General features: G+C 41.4%; 1 protein-coding gene across 8 annotated transcripts in view; it reads left to right on the top strand.

Annotated features, from left to right (window-relative positions):
- Positions 1-12,077, top strand: part of LOC131952270 (epidermal growth factor receptor kinase substrate 8) — a 65,390-nt gene that overhangs the window by 39,327 nt on the left and 13,986 nt on the right. For 6 of the 8 annotated variants that reach the window (XM_059314865.1, XM_059314864.1, XM_059314866.1 and 3 more), the window contains 6 exons: positions 5,050-5,123; positions 5,589-5,749; positions 7,063-7,195; positions 9,108-9,196; positions 9,317-9,727; positions 10,185-10,504. In XM_059314865.1, the coding sequence (XP_059170848.1) occupies positions 5,050-5,123; positions 5,589-5,749; positions 7,063-7,195; positions 9,108-9,196; positions 9,317-9,727; positions 10,185-10,504 (1,188 nt within the window). The remainder of the gene's footprint in view (positions 1-5,049; positions 5,124-5,588; positions 5,750-7,062; positions 7,196-9,107; positions 9,197-9,316; positions 9,728-10,184; positions 10,505-12,077) is intronic. The other 2 variants (XM_059314871.1, XM_059314870.1) reach the window with 2 other exon arrangements.

Below are 12,077 nucleotides of genomic sequence, written 5' to 3'. Positions count from 1 at the left end.
ATAATTATTTTCTGTAATTACATAGTAGCAGTAATATTTAATGCTATAAAGAATTTTTTATTAATACAATAGATCATGCTATTTTACAATTGTTTTTTTTTTTGTTAATGATGATAGATCGTGCAATTTTAATTTTTTAAATTACCTTGTCAAAATAGTAGCAGATGCTATTATATTATTTCTTTTAAAATACTTCATTACAGTTATAGCTGTTTTACTATTTTTAAGTGTTTTGCCATAGTAATGGCCAAAGCTATTTTGCATTTGTATTCAACTACTAAATTTGTTTTGCGTTCTTTAATTCTGTTGAAGAAATTACTTTAAGATAGAATTTGTGTGACATTGTTGTTAGTCTTCGAGCGGACACAATTAATGTGTCATTGGTTAATGGACACAATGTGACATTTGTTAAAGCCTTATGGATATGTTGTGGTTTTAACTGCATCTGAAACTTTTTTTTTGTAAAATGCACAATCTAAAGGCTGACAACAATTTCACACATTTCGCTGTTTTTAATCACTTTTTCTTTGATGCCAGCATGAATATTTTTTAATTATTTTTTTTACTTTGAATATCTGATCAGCTGTTAGCTCCTAGCCTACAGCTGTTAGCCTACAGCTGCTAGCCTACAGCTGTTAGCCTACAGCTGTTAGCCTACAGCTGTTAGCCTACAGCTGTTAGCCTACAGCTGCTAGTCTACAGCTGCTAGCCTACAGCTGCTAGTCTACAGCTGTTAGCCTACAGCTGTTAGCTCCTAGCCTACAGCTGCTAGCCTACAGCTGTTAGCCTACAGCTCCTAGCCTACAGCTGCTAGCCTACAGCTGTTAGCCTACAGCTGCTAGCCTACAGCTGCTAGCCTACAGCTGTTAGCCTACAGCTGCTAGCCTACAGCTGCTAGCCTACAGCTGTTAGCCTACAGCTGTTAGCTCCTAGCCTACAGCTGCTAGTCTACAGCTGTTAGCCTACAGCTGTTAGCTCCCAGCCTACAGCTGCTAGCCTACAGCTGCTAGCCTACAGCTGCTAGCCTACAGCTGTTAGCCTACAGCTGTTAGCCCCTAGCCTACAGCTGCTAGCCTACAGCTGTTAGCCTACAGCTGCTAGCCTACAGCTGTTAGCCTACAGTTGGTCAGTAGACTTTCCAATTTTTGTTGTTTATCCAGATTATTTTAATTTTTTTAAAAATCCACCACTTTTAGTTTGTTACCAAGCAATTTCTAAGGTCCCTGCAACAATTGTTGGCGTCATTGAATGACTGTATGTGAAGTTAACCCCAGTAGTTAAGCTGTATGTTGCATGAGGTGGAGGGCCTAATGTCACCCCTGATGATAGCTGGTCTCTATCTGATAACAACTTGATGTAACCATGACGTAGCCTGCTGATGTAGAAATATCATTTCTCATATAAGATACATCCTTTATCTTTTTAGGAAATGTACTCTCTACATTAACAAATAACACAGTTTAGTTGGCAATAGCTGCATCAACCGTATGTAAACATTGGTTGAAGTCTATTTGAATCTACAAGCTTTAGTTTCACTTCTAGTCTAGTCTACATTTTATAATCAGATGCCTAAAAACTAGCTAGGGAACATTTCTCTACACCTGTCTCAGATCTCAGGTTATTTAAAACTGTCACACATTCCCCCCCCCCCCCCCCACCATGTTGTGCACCTTTACACTCAGGAGCTTCAAGTTCTCCTATTGTGGTGGTCTCTATACTAAACAAGAGGCCCAGATAGGGCAGTGTGTTCCAACTTGGGTCAATAGATTGTTCCAACTTGGGTCAATAGATTGTTCCAATTTGGGTTAATTTGTCAAGGTCCTGTGTCAAGAGGACAACTAGTTATTTCTGTCCTTGAATACCTTGTGTTGGCCCAAGCAATTAAGTTTACATAGAAAATACAATAAATGGATGCAGTTATAGAAAGTTGTAGAACCTCACAAACATGCGCAGGTGACAAAGATCACAATACACTGTCAAGTCAGTTTCACACCATTTCATTCCCCCTAACAGGTTAATTAATTAATTAATTTCAAGCAAGCCATCTAGAAGTAGAAGACTTGACCTTCAGACAACAGTAGCTTTGTTAAATTATAATTGGGTGTGGCCCAAGGATGAAATTAACAACCTCCCTACCTGCATAATTATGGCCAGATTCTATGTCGTACATGTCTCCACTAGTCTCCTTACAAACAATACGTCACATCTCAGACCTAGAGCTGCTCAAGGATTTCATCACTTCTCTGTTTCACTGTGTACATTGTAGTATCTTAGTGTGTACATCTAGTGTGTACATCTAGCCTGTACATCTAGCATGTACATCTAATGTGTATAACTAGTGTGTACATCTAGTGTGACTTGCATGGACTACTAAAGTATCTCCTGTGTGTAATAATTGCTACTTATGATTTCAGCTGGATTTAACTCTTGGTATGGGAACTCTTAACCAACACATCTTTACTGCTTTACTTTATTTATCTTTATTATTTGTTTCAGTTGATGTTAATTTAATCATTTGCTTTTTTTTTTTATAAATATTCACTACCCAGAAGATTATATTTATTTTAGACTTTTGGTTGTAATTAAGCTAATTGAGTGAATAGTAAAACTTTTCTTGATAAAAGGGTGGTGCATTTGTCTAGTTGTGGCTTAGAGATTTATGTCCACAAAAGTAAATTGTTACTTCTGAATCAATTACTATACAGTTTTAATATGTTAGATGCCTATACTGACTCTCCCACTGACTCCCACACTGACTCTCACATAATGTCTTCAGATCTAGGCTGCCTGTCGTCCCCCCACCCACTGACTCCCACACTGACTCTCACAAAATGTCTTCAGATCTAGGTTGCCTGTCCCCCCCCACTGACTCCCCCAATGACTCCCACACTGACTCCCACACTGACTCTCACATAATGTCTTCAGATCTAGGTTGCCTGTCCCCCCACTGACTCCCACACTGACTCCCACACTGACTCCCACACTGACTCTCACATAATGTCTTCAGATCTAGGTTGCCTGTCCCCCCCACTGACTCCCACACTGACTCTCACATAATGTCTTCAGATCTAGACTGCCTGTCCCCCCCCCCAACTGACTCCCCCACTGACTCTCACACTGACTCTCACATAATGTCTTCAGATCTAGGTTGCCTGTCCCCCCACTGACTCCCCCACTGACTCCCCCACTGACTCTCACATAATGTCTTCAGATCTAGGCTGCCTGTCCCCCCCAATGACTCCCACACTGAGTCTCACATAATGTCTTCAGATCTAGACTGCCTGTCCCCCCACTGACTCCCACACTGACTCCCACACTGACTCTCACATAATGTCTTCAGATCTAGGTTGCCTGTCCCCCCACTGACTCCCACACTGACTCCCCCACTGACTCTCACATAATGTCTTCAGATCTAGGCTGCCTGTCCCCCCCAATGACTCCCACATAGACTCCCCCACTGACTCCCACACTGACTCCCCCACTGAGTCTCACATAATGTCTTCAGATCTAGGCTGCCTGTCCCCCCCCCACTCTCCCCCACTGACTCCCCCACTGACTCTCACATAATGTCTTCAGATCTAGGCTGCCTGTCCCCCCACTGACTCCCCCACTGACTCTCACATAATGTCTTCAGATCTAGGCTGCCTGTCCCCCCACTGACTCCCACACTGACTCTTACATAATGTCTTCAGATCTAGGTTGCCTGTCCCCCCACTGACTCCCCCACTGACTCCCCCACTGACTCTCACATAATGTCTTCAGATCTAGGCTGCCTGTCCCCCCCCACTCTCCCCCACTGACTCCCACACTGACTCTCACATAATGTCTTCAGATCTAGGCTGCCTGTCCCCCCACTGACTCCCCCACTGACTCTCACATAATGTCTTCAGATCTAGGCTGCCTGTCCCCCACTGACTCCCACACTGACTCTCACATTATGTCTTCAGATCTAGGCTGCCTGGCCCCCCCCCCACTCTCCCCCATTGACTCCCACACTGACTCTCACATAATGTCTTCAGATCTAGGCTGCCTGTCTCCCCACTGACTCCCCCACTGACTCCCCCACTAACTCTCACATAATGTCTTCAGATCTAGGCTGCCTGTCCCCCCAAATGACTCCCACACTGACTCTCACATAATGTCTTCAGATCTAGGTTGCCTGTCCCCCCACTGACTCCCCCACTGACTCTCACATAATGTCTACAGATCTAGGCTGCCTGTCCCCCACTGACTCCCCCACTGACTCTCACATATGTCTTCAGATCTAGGCTGCCTGTCCCCCCCCCCCACTGACTCCCACACTGACTCTCACACTGACTCTCACATAATGTCTTCAGATCTAGGCTGCCTGTCCCCCCAAATGACTCCCACACTGACTCTCACATAATGTCTTCAGATCTAGGCTGCCTGTCCCCCCCACTGACTCCCCCACTGACTCTCACACTGACTCTCACATAATGTCTTCAGATCTAGACTTCCTGTCCCCCCCCCCCACTGACTCCCCCACTGACTCTCACAAAATGTCTTCAGATCTAGGCTGCCTGTCCCCCCACTGACTCCCACACTGACTCTCACATAATGTCTTCAGATCTAGGCTGCCTGTCCCCCCCCCCACTGACTCCCCCACTGACTCTCACACTGACTCTCACATAATGTCTTCAGATCTAGACTTCCTGTCCCCCCCCCCACTGACTCCCCCACTGACTCTCACAAAATGTCTTCAGATCTAGGCTGCCTGTCCCCCCACTGACTCCCACACTGACTCTCACAAAATGTCTTCAGATCTAGGCTGCCTGTCCCCCCACTGACTCCCACACTAACTCCCACACTGACTCTCACATAATATCTTCAGATCTAGACTGCCTGTCCCCCCCCCCCCACTGACTCCCACACTGACTCTCACACTGACTCTCACATAATGTCTTCAGATCTAGACTTCCTGTCCCCCCCCCCCACTGACTCCCCCACTGACTCTCACATAATGTCTTCAGATCTAGGCTGCCTGTCCCCCCACTGACTCCCACACTGACTCTCACATAATGTCTTCAGATCTAGGCTGCCTGTCCCCCCACCAGAGCCACCAGGAACTGCCTATGACTTTCAGAAAATGAGAAATTACCTGGGTAAGTCAAGGTCAGAAAATGAGAAATTACCTGGGTAAGTCAAGGTCAGAAAATGAGAAATTACCTGGGTAAGTCAAGGTGGTGTTTTCATTACAGTTTAACTTTCTGATTCATAGCTGCTAAAGAAATAATTGGTTGTTTTGTTGGATTCTATTCTGTTTTTTGTTGGCTGGAACACAGGTTGACACTGAGAAAACTTTTTTAGTCCATTTTGTTCTCTGAGTTGGCTCTCACTATTTAAGTCAAGCTTACACAGTAAAATTTTAGAAAAATATTGATCAACATTTGCTTTTGCAGAGAATTTGAAAACAGTTATTTACATTTTAGTTTACATTTTAAAAACACCTTGTTTTGATTGGCTATTGAATAAGGAATACGAGTATTTTGTGCAATATTTTGATCCACGAGGTTAGACACAATCTATAGTTGAGTGTTTAATTACTGATTGAAATGCAAACATTTCAGACACAACAGAGATGCGACAGTTTAACCAGACCAGCTACAGCCAGGGGGGTCAGTTTGGTGGACCCATCAGCCACCAGCGCTCCTTCATCACCCGCGTCAACACCCTCAGGGAGAAGGAAGATCTGGGCGGGGGCAGCACAGAGATTTTAGAGAGGGATGTGGTAGGTCTTAGAGTAAATCTTTTAGAGATAGAGATTTTGTAGGTCTTACAGTATATCTTTTAGAGAGGGATATGGTAGGTCTTACAGTAAATCTTTTAGAGATGGATGTGGTAGGTGTTACAGTATATCTTTTAGAGAGGGATGTGGTAGGTCTTACAGTAAATCTTTTAGAGATAGAGATTTTGTAGGTCTTACAGTATATCTTTTAGAGAGGGATGTGGTAGGTCTTACAGTAAATCTTTTAGAGATGGATGTGGTAGGTCTTACAGTAAATTTTTTTAGAGAGGGATGTGGTAGGTCTTACAGTATATCACTATAACATATTTTAGAGAGAGATTTGGAAGATCTTACAGTATATCTTTTAGAGAGAGATTTGGTAGGTCTTACAGTATATCACCATAACGAATTTTAGAGAGAGATTTGGAAGGTCTTACAGTATATCACCTAACAAATTTTAGAGAGAGATTTGGTAGGTCTTACAGTATATCACCTTAACAAATTTTAGAGAGAGATTTGGTAGTTCTTACAGTATATCTTTTAGAGAGGGATGTGGTAGGTCTTACAGTAAATCTTTTAGAGAGGGATATGGTAGGTCTTACAGTAAATTTTGTTAGAGAGGGATGTGGTAGGTCTTACAGTATATCACTATAACATATTTTAGAGAGAGATTTGCAAGGTCTTACAGTATATCTTTTAGAGAGAGATTTGGTAGGTCTTACAGTATATCACCATAACAAATTTTAGAGAGAGATTTGGAAGGTCTTACAGTATATCACCTAACAAATTTTAGAGAGAGATTTGGTAGGTCTTACAGTATATCACCATAACAAAATTATAGAGAGAGATTTGGTAGGTCTTACAGTACATCACAAAAATAACCATTCGTGCTCCAGTCTCCATCTAAATCTGTATAAGAAAAATAGGATTGAAACTTTTAACAGACCTAAGTTTAAATTTATTAGTACAAAGCATCATTTTCTTGGCTGTGTAATACACAATCTTAGCGCATGTAATACGCAATGTTAACACCAGCACTGTATATCAGAAACATTGGGTGATTACAATCTGTCATTGAAGACCTTCCTTATAAGACATTCAATAAGTAACAAAACCTTCAACACCCCAGAGGGGATGATGTTACAATGTTTATGTGACTCACATCTAAGTTAGTGTTGTGTACTCCATGTGTTGTGTACTCCATGTGATGTGTACTCCATGTGTTGTGTACTCCATGTGTTGTGTACTCCATGTGTTGTGTACTCCATGTGTTGTGTACCCCATGTGTTCCTACCTGTGACCTTTAACCTCCCCAGCAACTACTGAACCACTGTTTTGACGACATTGAGAAGTTTGTGGCCAGGCTACAGCAGGCAGCTGAGTCCTACAAGGAGCTGGAGAAGAGGAAGAGAGACAGGGGGGCCAAGAACAAGAAGAAACAATCTGGAGGTAAACTAACTGGTTGGGGAGGTTGTGGTTTTACATGGCTTGACCTGGGGCAGTCATGGTTTTACATGGCTTGACCTGGGGCAGTCATGGTTTTACATGGCTTGACCTGGGGAGGTCATGGTTTTACATGGCTTGACCTGGGGCAGTCATGGTTTTACATGGCTTGACCTGGGGCAGTCATGGTTTTACATGGCTTGACCTGGGGAGGTCATGGTTTTACATGGCTTGACCTGGGGCAGTCATGGTTTTACATGGCTTGACCTGGGGCAGTCATGGTTTTATATGGTTTGACCTGGGGCAGTCATGGTTTTACATGGCTTGACCTGGGGCAGTCATGGTTTTACATGGCTTGACCTGGGGAGGTCATGGTTTTACATGGCTTGACCTGGGGCAGTCATGGTTTTACATGGCTTGACCTGGGGCAGTCATGGTTTTACATGGCTTGACCTGGGGTGGTCATGGTTTTATATGGCTTGACCTGGGGTGGTCATGGTTTTACATGGCTTGACCTGGGGCGGTCATGGTTTTATATGGCTTGACCTGGGGCGGTCATGGTTTTACATGGCTTGACCTGGGGCGGTCATGGTTTTACATGGCTTGACCTGGGGAGGTCATGGTTTTACATGGCTTGACCTGGGGCAGTCATGGTTTTACATGGCTTGACCTGGGGCAGTCATGGTTTTACATGGCTTGACCTGGGGCAGTCATGGTTTTACATGGCTTGACCTGGGGCAGTCATGGTTTTACATGGCTTGACCTGTGGCAGTTATTGTTTTACATGGCTTGACCTGGGGCAGTTATTGTTTTACAAGGCTTGGCCCGCATGTGTTGAATGGGGCATTCATGTTTTTAAAAAGGCTTGACCCTTCTTAAATGTATGCAAACATTGACCATTCAATCATTTAAAAAAACAATTCGGTTTACTAACATAAAATCTACAGGAAACTGAATGTTATCACAAGTCCTTGTGTGTTGCCTCACATAATTCACCCCAGCCACTGCTAGTGAACAATAATATTTGAATTTTTTAATGATTAATATTGTCATGCAAACATTTTTATATGAACATAACCTTTTATATATTAAAAATATTTAATCCAATGCTTATAACTCTAGTAGACCTTTATTTACATTTTTACATGAACCTAACTTGTTATAAATATAAAAAGTATTTGATCCAATGCTTATAGGTCTAGTTGACCTTTATTAACAAAAATATTTTTTAAATTCTTTACATGCTGCTTTATAGGAGGTAATAAAATATTTTTGTCATTTCATTGTTTGTGCTAATTTCTATGTGGTCATCTCATTGTTTGTGCTAATTTCTATGTGATCATTTCATTTTTTGTGCTAATTTCTGTCTAGTCATTTCATTGTTTGTGCTAATTTCTGTCTAGTCATTTCATTGTTTGTGCTAATTTCTGTCTAGTCATTTCATTGTTTGTGCTAATTTCTGTCTAGTCATTTCATTGTTTGTGCTAATTTCTGTCTAGTCATTTCATTGTTTGTGCTAATTTCTGTCTAGTCATTTCATTGTTTGTGCTAATTTCTGTCTAGTCATTTCATTGTTTGTACAAACCTCTATGTGGTCATTTCATTGTTTGTGCTAACTTCTATCAAGTGTTTTAATTTCATAGCTTGTCACTTTTTTATATTTTGCTGTAGCTAAAACACTAATCTTTTACTGCTTTGTTTGTCAACATAAATGTGTCGGAAATTTTTTATTTTTCCATTTGTGCACATTGTCAACTTGTAAATTATTTTTTCTGCAATAAACATTTTTTTTGTAGTAACTTTATTCAATAATGTTACTTACTGAGCATATGTAAAAAGATATCAAATGTGTATAGTGTCTGGTTTGAAGTGTAGTAAAATGTACAAATGGTTGTAGCTCTAAAGTTTCTATTGACAGATGGGATGCTGAATGCCAGGGCTAGACCTCCACCTGACCAGGACTTTGTGGACATTTTCCAGAAGTTTAAACTTTCCTTTAATTTATTGGTAAGTGGTTAAGTTTCCTTTAATTTATTGGTAAGTCGTTAAGTTTATCTCAACTCTTGTCTAGAAGTTTTAATAAGTGAACACAATCGATTCATTAACAAAAGCACTTTTCCTCCCCAGGCCAAGCTGAAAGCTCACATTCATGACCCTAACGCACCAGAGCTGGTCCACTTCCTGTTCACACCTCTGTCTCTGATCTACGAGGCCAGCCGTGACCCGTACCATGGCAACCAGAACCTGGGGGACCAGGCCGTGGCGCCTGTCCTGACTGGAGACGCCAAGCAGCTGCTGCTCAACTGTCTGACCTCCAAGGAGATTGAGCTGTGGCAGGCCCTGGGCAAGCACTGGACCACAAGCAGGGACGAGTGGAACGGCCACATCCCCCCCTACGTCCCAGAGTTCTATGATGGCTGGCAGCCAGCCGCTGGGGTCATTGATGAGCTGACGGCCAGGTCGGCAATCATGGCCCAGCAGCCCATGATTGAACCAATGAGAACGCAACCAGTCATTGAGGAGAGGCCCAGAGCTTATGTAAGTCAAGCACATTTCAAACTTCCAACACCCCTTCATTTATTGTTATTTTTTTAAATAAAATGTTAGTAATATACAAAACTTGAGATTTTGTAAAGTATTTTTCTGATATTGTATGACTTTTTCAAGCTCTCACATTAACAGCCATATGCCAGTCAGTTTTAAAGTTATGCTAGACAAAACACTATAGGATTGTTGCTTTCATCTAAAACCCCCTTATAACCTGTATTTGATGCTACTCCCCTGAACCCTGTACAGAACCCCATGAACTAAATAACTTGTATTTGATGCTACTCCCCAGAACCCTGTACAGCGCCCCATGCACTAAACTTGTATTTGATGCTACTCCCCAGAACCCTGTACAGCGCCCCATGCACTAAACTTGTATTTGATGCTACTCCCCAGAACCCCGTACAGAACCCCATGCACTAAACTTGTATTTAATGCTACTCCCCAGAACCCTGTACAGCGTCCCATGCACTACCCTGATGAGGACAGATTCCATCGCAATGATGACTTTGACAGGTTTGAGTCTGCACCTAGGGGCTATGAATCAAATCAACGTGCTTTTGAGTCTAATCCTCGAGGAGGTTTCGAACCTTTGCCTTCAAGAGGATTTGAACCTCTGACTCGAGGGTATGACCCTAACGCCTCTAGAGTTTTAGAGCCACCCGGCATGAGAGGTTATGAGCCTCAGTCTAGAGAGAGGTCACCATCTCGTTCCGGAATGGGCAGCCCGTACTCGTCTGAGTTTGTAGACCAATACCAAGTAGACAGGTGACAGCATTTACTAAGATGTGTTGGGTTGCCTCTTCATTCTAAGATCATTTCAACAGATGTTTGTTTAGAGAGAAATAGTTACTTGAAAACAATCAAGCATTACATTTTTTAAAGTTAGGAAAGTAATTTTAATGAAATTATTTAATTGTTCCACTTTTTAAAATCAGAAACAAGTTTTTTTTTTTTTGTTAGAAATTGTAATACACGTTTGTTGACTGAAGGCTCAGCTGTTTACAGTATTCTTCCATAGATCTAGCAGGACAATTTTCACTCTCTCTTTCTTTTTCCATCAATCAGCCACATTAAGTGGAAAAGTTTCTGAACTCTCGTCTTGGTCAAGTAAAGCTCCATTTTAATCTAAGCTTCTCATGCAAGTTGTTTTTAGGTTCAAACAAGGGCTAAATGGGAGAGAAATCTGGGTACCAAGAGAGATAACTAGTCTGGTCCAGAAGAGATAGCCAACACAATTTCTAGTATAAAAAGCTGTCACTTTATGTTGGTTACAACAACTTTAAGAATTTAAAAACATTTTTGACAATAAATAAAAAAAAGTATTTTATTAAAAAAAAAAACGGCCTTCTAAAGTTGTTGTACCCCAGCATGATCCTAACACCCACAGCACTTATCTGCCAGTCACAACACTAATCCAGCAACTTGATCATGTGACACTTCACCTTCCTCCACTGGAGTTATGCGCTTGTCATTTGAAAAATAATCAATTTTTAAATATAAAGCACTCAATTTTTTTAAATATAAAACTCAATTTTTTAAATAGAAACCTCAATAGAATTCAACTGGACACCATGTAACACAAAAGAAGACGTTGAATTATTGACTAAAACGTTGAATTATTGACTATCAATTTGAAATGTTGGGTGATAGACCTAGTCTCCTGCATGGATTGTCTCAGAGTATTTTATTGAGGTCTTTAATTAATTGATAAATAAATAAATAAAGGTTTTCATGGCATTACAAGTTGCATTCAAAAGGTGAAGCGTACAATTATTTGTTGCGGTTAGAGGGTGGGCTGAAATTTTGATTTGCTGGAAATGTTTTTGTTCACTCATTTGCAGTTTGCTTTTTAATTACTTCTAATACAGCTTTCGTTATCCTTATAAGTTTTCACTTTTAGACTTAGGTTATAACAGACTTTCTGTATGAATCTAATCTGTATATAATAACAGCTTTTTAAAACTCTAGAAATTTATTTTGTTGAAGTTTTGTTTTTATATAGATATACCTTCTCTATCATAATAGTTTGTTTACTATCAGACAAAAGCTGATATTATTGTCCCCCTTGCTTGACTCTTCCATCTCATGCTACATGTAGTTATGTTGTCAGCACAGTGTAAATCTCATGAGTGAGTTTGGTTGGCCTACACAAACTTGCTCAAGTCATGGCCTACACAAACTTGCTGAAGTCATGACATACACAAACTTGCTCAAGTCATGGCCTACACAAACTTGCTGAAGTCATGACATACACAAACTTGCTCAAGTCATGGCCTACACAAACTTGCTCAAGTCATGGCCTACACAAACTTGCTCAAGTCATGGCCTACACAAACTT

Source organism: Physella acuta, unplaced genomic scaffold, assembly GCF_028476545.2.
Source record: "Physella acuta isolate Inbredline_101_S28 unplaced genomic scaffold, ASM2847654v3 ptg000863l, whole genome shotgun sequence".
NCBI classification, from domain to species: Eukaryota; Metazoa; Mollusca; class Gastropoda; family Physidae; genus Physella; species Physella acuta.
The sequence above is the reverse complement of the archived record's forward strand: the minus strand, read 5'-3'. Positions and strand labels throughout refer to the sequence as shown.